Source organism: Zea mays, chromosome 7 (assembly GCF_902167145.1).
Source record: "Zea mays cultivar B73 chromosome 7, Zm-B73-REFERENCE-NAM-5.0, whole genome shotgun sequence".
Taxonomy (NCBI): domain Eukaryota; kingdom Viridiplantae; phylum Streptophyta; class Magnoliopsida; order Poales; family Poaceae; genus Zea; species Zea mays.
This window is the reverse complement of record NC_050102.1, coordinates 55,065,208-55,081,446: the sequence shown is the minus strand read 5'-3', so window position 1 is coordinate 55,081,446 and position 16,239 is coordinate 55,065,208. Positions and strand designations below refer to the sequence as shown.

Sequence of the window (16,239 nt, the reverse complement as noted above, 5' to 3'; positions counted from 1 at the left end):
AGATTAATTTGAACTTGAAGACTAAAATGTTCAGGGCAAAATAATCAGAATCGCGCATTGTCTGAGAGAAATCATGCGCGAGGTTACGATCTGTCACACCCGGTTTCAGAAGGCAAACCGAATGCGAACTATGTACGTGCCAGGATCAGAATTCATGTACACAGCGATTACATAAATGAACATCATCACTTAGTGCTCGAATAATAACATAAAAGAGTATTAACTTATTACATCACAGAGTCAGAGACATCCACATAGTCATTAACTTAACGGGTAAATCAAAGTGCTAAGCGAAACGCAGTAAAGATAGGGCCTTCACAGGCAGCTGACTGGGGGTTGCCGCCAACCCACACCTAGAACTCGTCGTAGTCTTGGAACTCCTGGAAGTCTCCTTCCATGGCTTCATCTTCTCCTGAGCAGTGGTTGCAATGTGGACAACCTGGTGTTTTGTGGTAAAGCAAGGATGAGTACACATCAACGTACTCAGCAAATGCCCTGTTTGGCTGAAGTGGACTAGCTTTTTATGTGGGGTTAGGCTCAAGCAGTTGCTTTTAGTTGGTCAGATATTTATTGTTAGTAGAAGCCAGATTTTATCATAAAACCCAAGTTATAATCCCAAAAAGTACCTCCTCAGAGAGGAAATACTAGAATTCATAATTAAAGTCACCATCATAAGTCACTATCATTAACCATCATCACTAAAGTCATCATCTGAGGCGTATCCAGAGTATTTCTAATCAAAGAGGATCCCAAGGCTGCTCTTAACCGTGAGCACGGCTGATATATCAGTTTCATTACCCTCTGCAGAGGTCGCACACTTTACCCATGAGCCGTGATTCTCATTTTGCCCGGGGATCATGACTCCCCATTGATCACTTCCTAGGTGGTCCGACAGGGTATCACTACGTAGCCTTTACAAGGATTCCCTAGAGGTACTAGCCACCCGTTAGGTTTCTCCAGTTTGATAAACACAGTACCTCTCCCCGCAGGAGGGTGACTAACAAAAGCAAAACGAAAGAACATCGACACTCAGCCTCGGCAGAGCAAGCATTGTGCCTGGACCCCATTGACGGCACGACGGCGAAGCAACAACACCTCTAGTTCCTCTAATTAATTAGCTAAGGGCATCCCATTTCACCCTCATGGTTGCACTGTTATCCCGGGTGGTCTCTCAACGAACAGGTCCTTACGGAGAGGTACTCGGGAAACAGCCCGAGTCCCCTAAATGCCACAAGTATATCATCATATCCAGAATAAAATCATAGTATCATCATTGTATCTCATCATGTTCATTGATTAAAGTAAAGCGCTAGCATGTAGCTAACCATAGTAACCCAAAAGGTAAATCAAGGACAAGGTAAATAGAAAGCTAGTAAATCCTTAGGTTGTTCATAGTATGCGGGACAGTGTATTATAAAGTAAATGGGACATAATGGGTCAGAGGACACTTGCCTTTACCAAACATATGCTCAGGGTCTTCAACCCCGTAGAACTCGAAGAACTTGATCTCGGCACCAGCGGTTCACCAAATATTGATCGTCGATTCCTCGAAGCTCAGGAATAGATCGCAATCTATTCACGACGTGCAACGAATACAAACAGGCACAAGGAAACATATATTTGCATAAGAACATTACACCATACAAGATAAAATATTATCAAAACGAGCAATATAAAAATAGAGAGCACTTCTACGGTTACGCGGGAATAAGAAACGCGACGGCTGAAGCTACGGTCGAGAAGGTACCGCGTTTATGCTAAACAAGTATTAATTAGAGTATTTTAATTCGACATAATCATATTAATTATAACGACTATCTAGTTTCGATTAATCTGCTACACCAACAATCGTTAGTTACAAATAAGTAATTTAATTAAAACGAGAGATTCTAAGCGGGGCAAATTTACGACGAGCGGAACAATGCGACAGCGTGCGAAACGACGTGCAAACACGCTGACGACGCATGAAAATAGTGCGCGCGACCAACGCGAATGACGTGCGAACCAGCACGCCACCACGTGTGGAACAGCACGCGCGACAGGCGAGAGAACTAAATAGGAGACGCGTTTATACTAAACAAAGATTAAATAGATAAAGATATTTAAGGTAATATTACCCATGTTAATGTTTATTATAAAATCGCAAGTTGAACGCTACACATTAAATCTAATTGGAAAATAAATCTAATAGACATTAGTCGAGCAAACCCTAAGTTAATTATCTAAAATATGTGACCTAATGAATTACCATTATTAACATGAGTGTTTGTAGGCGAAAACAATTTATTATCAAGCGTAGATGTCGCGCGACCCACGTGATCGACACGCGTGATGCGCGCCGACGCATGGCACGACAAGCGATACGGGTAAATGGCACATGCGACGCACGCAAACGACGGTGCGCGACACGCGCAAACAGCACCACGACACGCGACCACCAGCACATCACGCGCGTACAACGCGCAGACAATGCGACGACGCTTGATAATCACTAACAGATAACACGATTATACTAAACAAGTATTAACTGAGAAGCATTTAAGTTGATATTCATCGAGTTAACATTTATATTTATAAAAGTGCGAGTTAAAAATATAAACTAATTTTAATTAGAAGGTCATTTTATTTAATAAGTGTCGAATGAACAACTAATTAAATAAGTAAAACTTGTGACATGATAAAGTACGTTACTAATATGAAATCGGTGTTGCTACAAAGTTGACATGACTGAAACAAATAGAAACAGGTTTATGGTGCATTATATATTGAATAGTTACCAATTCGTGACGAATAAACAATTTTATTAAAGCGCGCGAATCGCGACTCGCACGAACGACGACACGTGAACAGCACGCGCGAACGTCGTACGGATCGAACTCACGATACTCGTAGAATAGAGCACAACACGTGACACGCGTGGAATGGGCGGTGACAGCGTACGCGAACAGTACAGGCGGGTAGGCGCGGACAACACGCGACATACGTGAGCGACGCGTGATGCACGAAGCAGAACGCGAACATGCGAGAATCACTAACTAAATGTTGTTTTTATACTAAAAATAAATTAGCTAAAATACGTGAAACGATGAAACAATATTATTAACATGTCGTTACAAATCTAACACAACTGGAACGAGACAAAATGGATCTACGACGTAAAATATATATTGAATATTTACTAGTTCGCGTATTTAAGAAGAGGTAGCGTATTTTAGTTGGCTGAGCCGAAACAACAAGGAGTACCACAAAATCGTGGCCGCAATCAAACCTGCACAAATCTTTTTCTACGTGAGTGGTGAGCCATTCAACTACGTGCATACTTCATCGTGGGGAAAGGAAATAAAAAGTAATAATAAAAAAACTGCAGGTGGGGCCACTACAGTTTCTTCTTCAATATCACGCACGAACGGTTTCTCCTCTCTCCTTGGCTCCGTGCACGAATTGCAACATCACAAAAACCGGATCACGCAGGGGGCACACACGGCGGGGCGGGCTTGTCTGTGGTAGCTCAACGGAGGATAGGGCTGACGGCGACGACAGCTGCTCTGGGGGCCGCGTGCAGGGGCTAGCTCGTCGTGGGCAGGGGCCGCGTCGGGTGGGGCTTCAGGCTTGGAGTAACAGCAGCAACCATGGAGTTGGTTGTGCCTACAGCAGCACAGTAGAGGAGAGAGGGTGGCTGGGGAGCACGCCTTGGGCACAAGCGAGGCCGAGGTGTGCACGCCAGGAAGTAGGGGCGGCTAGCCGGCCACGCCGCTGGCCACCGTGCCGGGGCGCCGGGCTTCGCCTGGGGAGGGGCTTTGTTCGGCTGGTTCGGCCGGGCTCCAGGTACGTCGAGTTAGCGCCATGTCGAGTATGGCAAGAGGCGAGGAGAGGGATTGAGAGAGGAAGGGGCGAGCTCACCATGAACGAGCGAAGGGGCAGGTCCAGCATGAACGACGTTGCGAACTCCGGTTGGGCGAGAGGGAGGAATGGGGAGGAGGGCATCGGGCCTGTTTGAGAGGAACTACGGCGTGCTATGGATCCTCCCGATTTTGAGGGCGGCGTGGGGGAATAGGCGATTGAGGAAGGGAGCTCCGCGTGGGCGTGAGCGATAGAAGCTGCGGCGCAGATACGGTGTGCGGAGCTGTGGGGATTTCATGGTGGATGTGCACCTGCGTGCAGTGCAGCGCGGCTGCTGGGCTGCGTGCGTGCTCGGTGGGCCAATGGCACAGGGGTGCGGTGCTGGGCCGGGGAGGTGAGCGTGCGGAGTGGGCTGGGGGAAGGGGTTTTGGCAACGGGAAAAAATAGACGAAATAACATCTACGCCTATATAGAGAGGATGGATGGGGTCAGACAGTTGCGCGGACCATTGCGCGACGAGGCAACGTGAAACGAGTTGGTTGCGACTGCGTTCGTGTCGCACACATGTGTGAAACAAATGGCCATTGCAACAACAACGAATGCACGCGGTCAGAGGTAGACGGGGTTAGACGAGGATAGCCGACGCGAACAGCATGCCGTTCGCGAGAAGCGTTTCAGTGATCTCACGAAAAAGGGCACGAGATCTAGAACAGGCTCGATGAGAGGAAAATATATATACATATGTTATCGAGTATCCAAAATTTTGTAGTTTTCGCAAATACTAAATTTTTGACAGTTTAATTAATATTAGAAAAACTAAAATTCATATTTAATACTCGAAGAAACGTTCCGAAGATTCCAAAAACTCTTAGGAACATCCTCGAGATATTTTAATCTGTTGTGATAATATTTTGCACTCATAAATACTATGCATCAGCATGAATGCAACAATCAAAGTCCCTCTAAGATTTTATTTTACTAGGCTTACACATAGATATAAAAAATAACTCTTCTATTTAGGAAAAAGAAAATAAAAGCAAGGAAAAGAGAGACTAACACCTGAATTTGGTGAATATTAGAAAATAAATTTTATACCCCTAAATTCAGGGTGTTACAAATCTAACCCCCTTAACAGGAATCTCGCCCTCGAGATTCAAGAAGAAGCTAACAAGAAAATGAGATTGGTTCATCGGCTTTTCATAGCTTCTTCTGACTCAACTTTGACTCTGGAAACTTTTACTTGTGGGATGTTGCTTTGACCTTCAGATACTCGAGACCAATTGATGCAATTCTTGAGGACCTCTTGGACCTGTGGGTTAGGACCCACACACGCTTCCGCTGCGCCACTCCGATCTTGTTGGTTGATGTTGATCGCATTATCTTCATTGGGGTTAGCGGCTAACCCCCTTAACATGAGCATTGATATGCACTTGATGAAGATGATGCTAACTCTGATCTTGACTGATTTGGAGGAGTTGGAGGTTGCCAAATGGACAGGTGCAAGAGGAAAGAATAGAGAGAAAAGGTAAGTATAGACGGATTAGAGAGAGCAGGGGAGAGAACTCAACTACCTAAATATATGACACTCACCTAGCAAACTGATGCCATTGCAGACCAAGGGCCACAACACATCAACACTCATTCCAAAGAAGCAAATCAGTCATAGCAGAAGGACAACCATCATGAGCACACATCAAGAAACATCTCGTTGCTATACGTTCCTTTTAATTAAATGGTGGTCTTTCTTGAAAAGGGAATGACTACTCTCTAGAGTTATCGGAGGAGGAGAAGAACAAGATGTGCAGGATAGGGGCACGAGCACCATAAAGAATGGAGTTAAAGCAAGCATTGTGAGCGACCAGGAAAAGGATATGACCAAGGGCATAATGGGTAGAACACCACTCTCGAGTTGAGATAGAAAAGAGGAGATTTCAAAAAGCAGACCCAAGGTAAACATCGAGGCAAGATCTAGTGATTACAAAGGTAAGGGTGATGTCCAACAAAAGCTAAGACCTGCAATGTGACAGAGGAAAAAGGAAACGACCAAGAGCAGGTGGGTAAGACAACACTTTTGAACTGAAATGGGAGAGGAAGCTTTAAAATGTGGGTACATGGTAAGCCTCGAGGTAAAGATCGAGGGATGACAAGGAGATGGTGATAGCAAATAAAATACACAACAAAGGATTGAATTAAGACCAAAACTTGTAAGGCAGCAAGGAATGAAAAGAAATCAGGGGAGAGTTAGGTAACTCACAGCCCTCAAGGTGGGTCGAAAGAAAGGGAAGGCTTCTAAATGATAAGTTCAAGGTAAGCATTTAAGTAGAAGACATAAATATCGCAAGGGTGAAAGGCGATAACGGACAAGGGTATGAGAGAAAAGATGAAGGCATTAAATAGCCTATGGTATGAGTACGACAAGGAATGGGGTCACGTCTAGGCTTTCACGTGATAAAGAAGAGGATATTGCCAAGGGTAGGATAAGTAAAACACGGCTCTCAAATTGGATAGGAGATTGGAGATTTTAGAGAACAGACATAGTGTAATCACCAAGGTAGGATTGAGAGATGAGAAAGGTAAAGGTAGTACCCAACCGGAGCACAACAAAGGATGGGGTTAAAAACTCGCAAGCGACAAGGAAGAGGATACGACCAAGGGAAAATAGGTAAAATACAACTATAAAATTGAGATGGAAGAGAGAAGGTTTTAAAGAACAGGTATAACATAAGCATCAAGGTAAGATATAGAGGTGACAAGAGTAAAGATGATAATCGTGAAAAGCATAAACAAGGATAGAGTTAAGCCAAGACTCGCGAAGTGGCGAAGTGGGGAAAATAATCAAGGGTAAGATAGGTATGGTTCCAACAGAAGGGTTGAAGTAAAAATTCATTACCAAGGAAGTTACAAGGAAACAACGAGATCACCAAGGATGTGCAAAATAAAATGACCGCTCATGGATCATTAAGAAACAAGGGTGCTCAAGGACATGTAAACTGAAATGTTTTAAATAGACGTTGGATATAAAGGTAAGCATATAAAAAGATGATAGTATGTAAGATTTCAAGGAGATGAGCATACCAATACCAAGAGACAAGAAACTCCCGAAAGATAGCGACTTAACAACAGAAAAGGAAAAGGTCTCAAAAGACAGAAAGGTCAAGGACATAAAAACTGAACTGTTTAAATAGGCAACAAAGGTACAAGGGTAAGTACTTTAGATCAAAAGATAAGGGTATTATAAAGGTAAGGATACGAGCATGTCAATAACAAAATGGAATAGGGGTCAAATGGTAGCAATTTAATAATGGAAGAGGAAAGAGTCCCAAAAGACAAGAAGGTTATTGTCAGGGGCATCTACAAAGATGTCGCAAGCACAAGAGTGAGATAAGATCTAATAGATTGAGAGAAGTATAGACCATACTATAATAAAATACTTTTGGCAAGGGGGCATATAGGAGCACAACATAGAATTGGTCGAGGTGACTAATATTTTGAAACAGCATCAAGGATGAGGTGAAGTAATAATCAATAAGTCCTTAAAAACGGCTAATGCTACTCAAGGCTAGCGGTCCTACAGTCAGCACGGCTTTGATACCACTTATGTCACACCCGGTTTCAGAAGGCAAACCGAATGCGAACTATGTACGTGCCAGGATCAGAATTCACGTACACAGCGATTACATAAATGAACATCATCACTTAGTGCTCGAATAATAACATAAAAGAGTATTAACTTATTACATCACAGAGTCAGAGACATCCACATAGTCATTAACTTAACGGGTAAATCAAAGTGCTAAGCGAAACGCAGTAAAGATAGGGCCTTCACAGGCAGCTGACTGGGGGTTGCCGCCAACCCACACCTAGAACTCGTCGTAGTCTTGGAACTCCTGGAAGTCTCCTTCCATGGCTTCATCTTCTCCTGAGCAGTGGTTGCAATGTGGACAACCTGGTGTTTTGTGGTAAAGCAAGGATGAGTACACATCAACGTACTCAGCAAATGCCCCGTTTGGCTGAAGTGGACTAGCTTTTTATGTGGGGTTAGGCTCAAGCAGTTGCTTTTAGTTGGTCAGATATTTATTGTGAGTAGAAGCCAGATTTTATCATAAAACCCAAGTTATAATCCCAAAAAGTACCTCCTCAGAGAGGAAATACTAGAATTCATAATTAAAGTCACCATCATAAGTCACTATCATTAACCATCATCACTAAAGTCATCATCTGAGGCGTATCCAGAGTATTTCTAATCAAAGAGGATCACAAGGCTGCTCTTAACCGTGAGCACGGCTGATATATCAGTTTCATTACCCTCTACAGAGGTCGCACACTTTACCCATGAGCCGTGATTCCCATTTTGCCCGGGGATCATGACTCCCCATTGATCACTTCCTAGGTGGTCCAGCAGGGTATCACTACGTAGCCTTTACAAAGATTCCCTAGAGGTACTAGCCGCCCGTTAGGTTTCTCCAGTTTGATAAACACAGTACCTCTCCCCGCAGGAGGGTGACTAACAAAAGCAAAACGAAAGAACCTCGACACTCAGCCTCGGCAGAGCAAGCACTGTGCCTGGACACCATTGACGGCACGACAGCGAAGCAACAACACCTCTAGTTCCTCTAATTAATTAGCTAAGGGCATCCCATTTCACCCTCATGGTTGCACTGTTATCCCGGGTGGTCTCTCAACGAACAGGTCCTTACGGAGAGGTACTCGGGAAACAACCCGAGTCCCCTAAATGCCACAAGTATATCATCATATCCAGAATAAAATCATAGTATTATCATTGTATCTCATCGTGTTCATTGATTAAAGTAAAGCGCTAGCATGTAGCTAACCATAGTAACCCAAAAGGTAAATCAAGGACAAGGTAAATAGAAAGCTAGTAAATCCTTAGGTTGTTCATAGTATGCGGGACAGTGTATTATAAAATAAATGGGACATAATGGGTCAGAGGACACTTGCCTTTACCAAACATATGCTCAGGGTCTTCAACCCCGTAGAACTCGAAGAACTTGATCTCGGCACCAGCGGTTCACCAAATATTGATCGTCGATTCCTCGAAGCTCAGGAATAGATCGCAATCTATTCACGACGTGCAACGAATACAAACAGGCACAAGCAAACATATATTTGCATAAGAACATTACACCATACAAGATAAAATATTATCAAAACGAGCAATATAAAAATAGAGAGCACTTCTACGGTTACGCAGGAATAAGAAACGCGACGGCTGAAGCTACGGTCGAGAAGGTACCGCGTTTATGCTAAACAAGTATTAATTAGAGTATTTTAATTTGACATAATCATATTAATTATAACTACTATCTAGTTTCGATTAATCTGCTACACCAACAGTCGTTAGTTACAAATAAGTAATTTAATTAAAACGAGAGATTCTAAGCGGGGCGAATTTACGACGCGCGGAACAACGCGGCAGCGTGCGAAACGACGTCCAAACACGCTAACGACGCACGAAAATAGTGCGCGCGACCAACGCGAACGACGTGCGAACCAGCACGCCACCACGTGTGGAACAGCACGCGCAACAGGCGAGAGAACTAAACAGGAGACGCGTTTATACTAAACAAAGATTAAATAGATAAAGATATTTAAGTTAATATTAGCCATGTTAATGTTTATTATAAAATCACAAGTTGAACGCTACACATTTAATCTAATTGGAAAATAAATCTAATAGACATTAGTCGAGCAAAGCCTAAGTTAATTATCTAAAATATGTGACCTGATGAATTACCATTATTAACATGAGTGTTTATAGGCGAAAACAATTTATTATCAAGCGTAGATGTCGCGCGACCCACGTGATCGACACGCGTGATGCGCGCCGACGCATGGCAAGGCAAGCGACACCGGTAAATGGCACATGCGACGCACGCAAACGACGGTGTGCGACACGCGCAAACAGCACCGCGACACGCGACCACCAGCACATCACGCGCTTACAACGCGCAGACAATGCGACGACGCTTGATAATCGCTAACAGATAACACGATTATACTAAACAAGTATTAACTGAGAAGCATTTAAGTTGATATTCATCGAGTTAACATTTATATTTATAAAAGTGCGAGTTAAAAATATAAACTAATTTTAATTAGAAGGTCATTTTATTTAATAAGTGTCGAATGAACAACTAATTAAATAATTAAAACTTGTGACATGATAAAGTACGTTACTAATATGAAATCGGTGTTGCTACAAAGCTGACACGACTGAAACAAATAGAAACAGGTTTATGGCGCATTATATATTGAATAGTTACCAATTCGTGACGAATAAACAATTTTATTAAAGCGCGCGAATCGCGACTCGCACGAACGACGACACGTGAACAGCACGCGCGAACATCGTACAGATCGAACTCACGATACTCGTAGAATAGAGCACAACACGTGACACGCGTGGAATGGGCGGTGACAGCGTACGCGAACAGTACAGGCGGGTAGGCGCGGACAACGCGCGACATACGTGAGCGACGCGTGATGCGCGAAGCAGAATGCGAGCATGCGAGAATCACTAACTAAATGTTGTTTTTATACTAAAAATAAATTAGCTAAAATATGTGAAACGATGAAACAATATTATTAACATGTCGTTACAAATCTAACACAACCGGAACGAGACAAAATGGATCTATGACGTAAAATATATATTGAATATTTACTAGTTCGCGTATTTAAGAAGAGGTAGCGTATTTTAGTTGGCTGAGCCGAAACCACAAGGAGTACCACAAAATCGTGGCCGCAACCAATCCTGCACAAATCTTTTTCTACGTGAGTGGTGAGCCATTCAACTACGTGCATACTTCATCGTGGGGAAAGGAAATAAAAAGTAATAATAAAAAAACTGCAGGTGGGGCCACTACGGTTTCTTCTTCAATATCACGCACGAACGGTTTCTCCTCTCTCCTTGGCTCCGTGCATGAATTGCAGCAACACAAAAACCGGATCACGTAGGGGGCACACACGGCGGGGCGGGCTTGTCTGTGGTAGCTCAACGGAGGATAGGGCTGACGGCGACGACAGCTGCCCTGGGGGCCGCATGCAGGGGCTAGCTCGTCGTGGGCAGGGGCCTCGTCGGGTGGGGCTTCAGGCTTGGAGTAACAACAGCAACCATGGAGTTGGTTGTGCCTACAGCAGCACAGTAGAGGAGAGAGGGTGGCTGGGGAGCACGCCTTGGGCACAAGCGAGGACGAGGTGCGCGCGCCAGGGAGTAGGGGCGGCTAGCCGGCCACGCCGCTGGCCACCGTGCCGGGGCGCCGGGCTTCGCCTGGGGAGGGGCTGGGTTCGGCTGGTTCGGCCGGGCTCCGGGTACGTCGAGTTAGCGCCATGTCGAGTACGGCAAGAGGCGAGGAGAGGGATTGAGAGAGGAAGGGGCGAGCTCACCATGAACGAGCGAAGGGGCAGGTCCAGCATGAACGACGTTGCGAACTCCGGTTGGGCGAGAGGGAGGAGTGGGGAGGAGGGCATCGGGCCTGTTTGAGAGGAACTACGGCGTGCTATGGATCCTCCCGATTTTGAGGGCGGCGTGGGGGAATAGGCGGTTGAGGAAGGGAGCTCCGCGCGGGCGTGAGCGACAGAAGCTGCGGCGCAGATACGGTGTGCGGAGCTGTGGGGATTTCACGGTGGATGCGCACCTGCGTGCAGTGCAGCGCGGCTGCTGGGCTGCGTGCGCGCTCGGTGGGCCACTGGCACAGGGGTGCGGTGCTGGGCCGGGGAGGTGAGCGTGCGGAGTGGGCTAGGGGAAGGGGTTTTGGCGACGGGAAAAAATCTACGCCTATATAGAGAGGATGGATGGGGTCAGACAGTTGCGGAGACCATTGCGCGACGAGGCAACGTGAAACGAGTTGGTTGCGACTGCGTTCGTGTCGCACACATGTGTGAAACAAATGGCCATTGCAACAACAACGAATGCACGCGATCAGAGGTAGACGGGGTTAGACGAGGATAGCCGACGCGAACAGCATGCCGTTCGCGAGAAGCGGTTCAGTGATCTCACGAAAAAGGGCACGAGATCTAGAACAGGCTCGACGAGAGGAAAATATATATACATATGTTATCGAGTATCCAAAATTTTATAGTTTTCGCAAATACTAAATTTTCGACAGTTTAATTAATATTAGAAAAACTAAAATTCATATTTAATACTCGAAGAAACGTTCCGAAGATTCCAAAAACTCTTAGGAACATCCTCGAGATATTTTAATCTGTTGTGATAATATTTTGCACTCATAAATACTATGCATCAGCATGAATGCAACAATCAAAGTCCCTCTAAGATTTTATTTTACTAGGCTTACACATATATATAAAAAATAACTCTTCTATTTAGAAAAAAGAAAATAAAAGCAAGGAAAAGAGAGGCTAACACCTGAATTTGGTGAATATTAGAAAATAAATTTTATACCTTTAAATTCAGGGTGTTACACGATCCAATTTATCCTTCAGCACGTTGTGTTGGCGACGAAATCGCGTATACATTCGCAGATATGGTTCCGGCTAATTTTAGTCAAATCACAGAGCAAATTATCGATGCCAAAACTAGTTTATTTTGGTCTATCATTTCTCGCTCCGATCCAAAACTTCGGATATAAATATCGGGTGCAAATTCATCTGACTCCGAAGTATTCACTAAATCATAACCCTGTACAATTATTGTTGTCAGTCTCATTTTTTTTGTTCGATCTCTGATTATATCTTTGAGACCCGGATCTGATAGTATCAAAATATCAACTTTTTGTTTTTGCAAATATGGGAGTTTGAATGAGAAAAAAAAATAAAAAAAATCTCACGTACCTATCTCCTACGGCCGCCCTTGGCTGGAGATTTTTCTTTCTCCCACTATTCACCGCTCTCTCTCCCTCCGTAATCTTCATCCGTGGAAGATTTTTCCCCACCCCCGCTTACCTCCTGCTTCTTATCCTAGAATGCAGCAGCCGTCTTCCTCATCTTTGCAACAGCCACTAGCCCAAGCTCCATAGCCGTCGTGCCTCCTCTGTTGCTTCTTCTGCTATACAGAGCGCCTATCTCCAATTCTCCATTTCCTACGTGCTGCAGGAGCTCGGTCTCTGCTCCAGCACGGTTTTCTTCTTCCCTGCTGCGCGCACTGCTCCCTAGAGCTCACCGCGCCCAGCCGTTCTTCCCTGCGCGCGCGTCTGCTCCCTGGCCGTCAAGTTCCTCTGCTATGAGCTCGCCCTACTCCCAAAGCGCGTCTCTAGTTCCCTGCTCGCCTAGCTCGGATTGAGCCGCGCGCCCAGCGCTCCCTCTGTCCGTTGCCATAGCTCGGAACTTCCTGGTGCTCGCTCAGTCTGCTCGTCGAATCTCCTCCGTGCTCCCATGGCGCCCCGGCGTTTCTCCCAGCCGAGCACTTCTTCTTCCCACAACCGCGCCCTTGGTCCCCGCCATGAAATTCCCTGCATGCTCCTCAAGTTCCCAGCGCCGGCCGTGCCTGGCCAGATCTCCCTCCAGCTCGGCCCCGCCCTCTGCGTGTGCTCCTCCCTGCTCAGTTCTCCTGCGTGCCGCGCGCCCTTCGTTCCTGTCTCACGCGCGCTAGCCAGCCCAGAGCTTCCCTGCGCGCGCCTGGATCTTCTCCCTCCCAGGCGTTCGGCTGTTCGAACCGCGTCCAGCCGAACGGCTCCTCCCACGCGTGCTCCTCCATCCTCCTTGTGTCCCTGGTTCTTTCCCCTGCGCTCCCAACCGTCGAAGCTCCCTACACTCGCCCCTGACCTCCCATGGCTGTATGCCCCATCTCAGCTTTGCCCTCTGTTCGGCGTGTTTGCCCCTGTAGAGCCCGCCCAGCCTCCATTTTTTCCCAGCCTGGATCTCCCTGCTCGCCTTGCTCCTCCGGCGCCGTGGTTTTCTGCTCGCTTGGCCGGCCATGGTGGCTATGCATGCCTTCTGGCCGTGGATGGTTCTGCCCAGGCCACCGTCGCGCCCAGAGAAATGGTGCGCGTCCCTGCGCCTGGTTTTCGTTTCCGTCGCGCCGATCTGTGCTCCGTCCTGGCCATCTTCTCTGCCTCCGATCTGTGGCGCCGTCGCAAGCTCGTTAGCCACTATTGTCTTGTCCACGCCAGCACGCGTTCATGGTCGCGTCGGCCAAATTCACCAACGTTCTATTACCAATTCGACTATCATCGCTGTTGCGTGCGCTCGCGCTCTCTATCCCCTGGTCGACCTCGTCGTCAGGCTTCGCCTTGCAGGTCGTCGTTCTTCGCTCAGCAAGGTTTCATTCTAAGCGCCGCCCTTCAAGTTCGCGTCCTTGGCGGACTCGCACCTCCGTGTCGTGTCCGCTCGTCCATGCTGTCGACCCGTGAGGACACAGGGTCTCGCTAGAGTCGCGCTGCCGTTGACGCAACGCAGGGTCTCGCTCTTTTTCGTGCTCGACCTTACAAGTCTCCAACTCGTCGACATCCTTTGCATCATGGAAAAATCCTGAGAGTTTGAATAAAGCAACAAATCCCATGTGATGCAACATTTGCCAAGAGCTCGACCGGATGTCTAAACTGAGAACCGTCGTCGCCCTCACGGTTATCAAATCGATTCGATCATGGTGAGCCAATTTATTATTTTGTGATTATTGGGCGTAGTTGTATATCGATAACTAGTATTTCCATATGAACTTGTACAACGTCTCGCCGCTAGGTGTTTAAGTCGCTATCGCGTAGCATTATTTTGGTTTGTGATATTCCTATTTATATGCATTCATATGCATTATGCAAATCATTTAGGTATGTTTATTAACCACGTGATGCGGAGAACCAAAGCCAAATTGACCCTAAGATGACGTAACAGGGGGACTACTCCGCAAGATGATGTTGATGGTCGAACCTGAAGATGGACAGACGAAATGAGTATCAGTACAAAAGATGGTCGTCAAGCGGGCGTCGTCTAACAAACACTAACCTAGTGTTTCTTCCAGGCAAGCCCCGGTGCATTCGCCACCTCCTTGTTGTTTTAAAATCTTTTGTCACCTTGTTTGATGCATTAGGTGATAGGAGTTGTGTGCCAAACCCTAATACCCGTTTTATGAAAATTTAGTGATGCTTAGCCCTGCTTATTAATTTAGGATTGTTTTTAAAAGATGATGTGTAACACGGGATATGGGAGTTTGTGAAATAAAATGACTTGTGATGATGAAGCCATTGTGGCCGCGATGATTTCATCATTCAAGTAGGGTACCTCTCTCAGGTATCAAGTTTTAGAAAATAATATGTTATGGAGACCAGACGTTGAGCGGTGAAGTTTGCCCGTCTGTGTCGATTAAGGACCGTTCGATGTAGGCCTGATGAGGTGAGACTTTGCAACTAGCCACATGCTCCGGTAAGCCTGAACCCGGCTATTCCATACGTGAAAAGACAACCGCGCACTAGGCGTGGGAGATGGTGGGAGTAGTGTGTACCCTCCTGGCTAGAGGATGGACGGAGGAGTACTGTGCTCCCGGGTAGCGCGGACCAGTTCACGTTGTGGAGGATCTGTGGGAACGGTTGGCATATGCAAGGGTTAAGTGCTACATATGTCGTGTGGTTAGGGATCCCCAGCTGGGTATAATCGGTTCGAATCGTCGTTGCTCCTCGGTCATGGAGACTCAACTCACTGACCACTCATCGTAGTTTATAAGTGAAATAAGAATTTGGGGAAAAGAAAGCTAGACCAGGACTAGTGAATGCTTTAGATCAAGCAAATCTAGATTCAGGAAAAGTACTTAACTTGTGAAGTAAAATTTTGGCATAAGGATTCACTACTAGTAAGCTCTTCCGCAAAATGAGTCTTTGAAATTTGATAAGCCTTACCTTGATTCCCGACAAGTCAGCATACCCTTGAGAGTCTTTTCTTTAGTCGGGTAAGTCTTGCCGAGTAATTCCATACTCAGGGTTTTATTCCCTGTTGTTTTTTAGGTTATAGTTTTGTTCTGTTGTGGATGGTGCTAAGTGCCGGTGGGCTCGGCCTTCTTATATAAGTATATCACGTCTTTATCTTCTGTATGAGGATGGTCACTTAAGCTAGCATATATTTCAAAATTATAAATAATTTATAACAGTTCAAAGTTATTTCTTTGAATCACTTTTGTAATCACTCCGATCATGTTCAATGTAAACTTGATGCAACTTGTAAAATTTGGTAATAAGATTTCCGCTGCAAATTGTTCGTGTGTGATTTGTGTTTACTTAATCCTGCGGTCCTGGTTGTAAGTGGTTTATCCGAGGTCCTTTGGGGGCACTCGGACAGATCCTATTAAGTTATCTGGTGCACATGCATAGCCGTTTGAGGTCTTTGAGAAAAGGGCAGGTGCATGTGGGCCCAATAACTTGGGAGGTTCTGCCACAAGGCAGAAGTGCGCCCGCGCGCGCCCACGCTGCTGGTTTTGCAAAAATGCCCTTC

General features: G+C 45.9%; 1 protein-coding gene across 1 annotated transcript; it reads left to right on the top strand.

Moving 5' to 3' along the window:
• Positions 1–12,760: 12,760 nt before the first annotated feature.
• On the top strand, positions 12,761–14,816 carry LOC103632383 (uncharacterized). Its single transcript, XM_008654221.2, has 2 exons — positions 12,761–14,410; positions 14,653–14,816. Exon 1 carries the CDS (start codon positions 13,198–13,200, stop codon positions 14,191–14,193), a length of 996 nt encoding a protein of 331 aa, XP_008652443.1. The 5' UTR covers positions 12,761–13,197; the 3' UTR covers positions 14,194–14,410; positions 14,653–14,816.
• The last annotated feature ends 1,423 nt before the right edge of the window (positions 14,817–16,239 follow it).

What these genes read in the sequence shown, in the direction of transcription:
- LOC103632383 (XM_008654221.2), top strand. Translation starts at nt 13,198, where the DNA reads ATGGCGCCCCGGCGTTTCTCCCAGCCGAGCACTTCTTCTTCCCACAAC.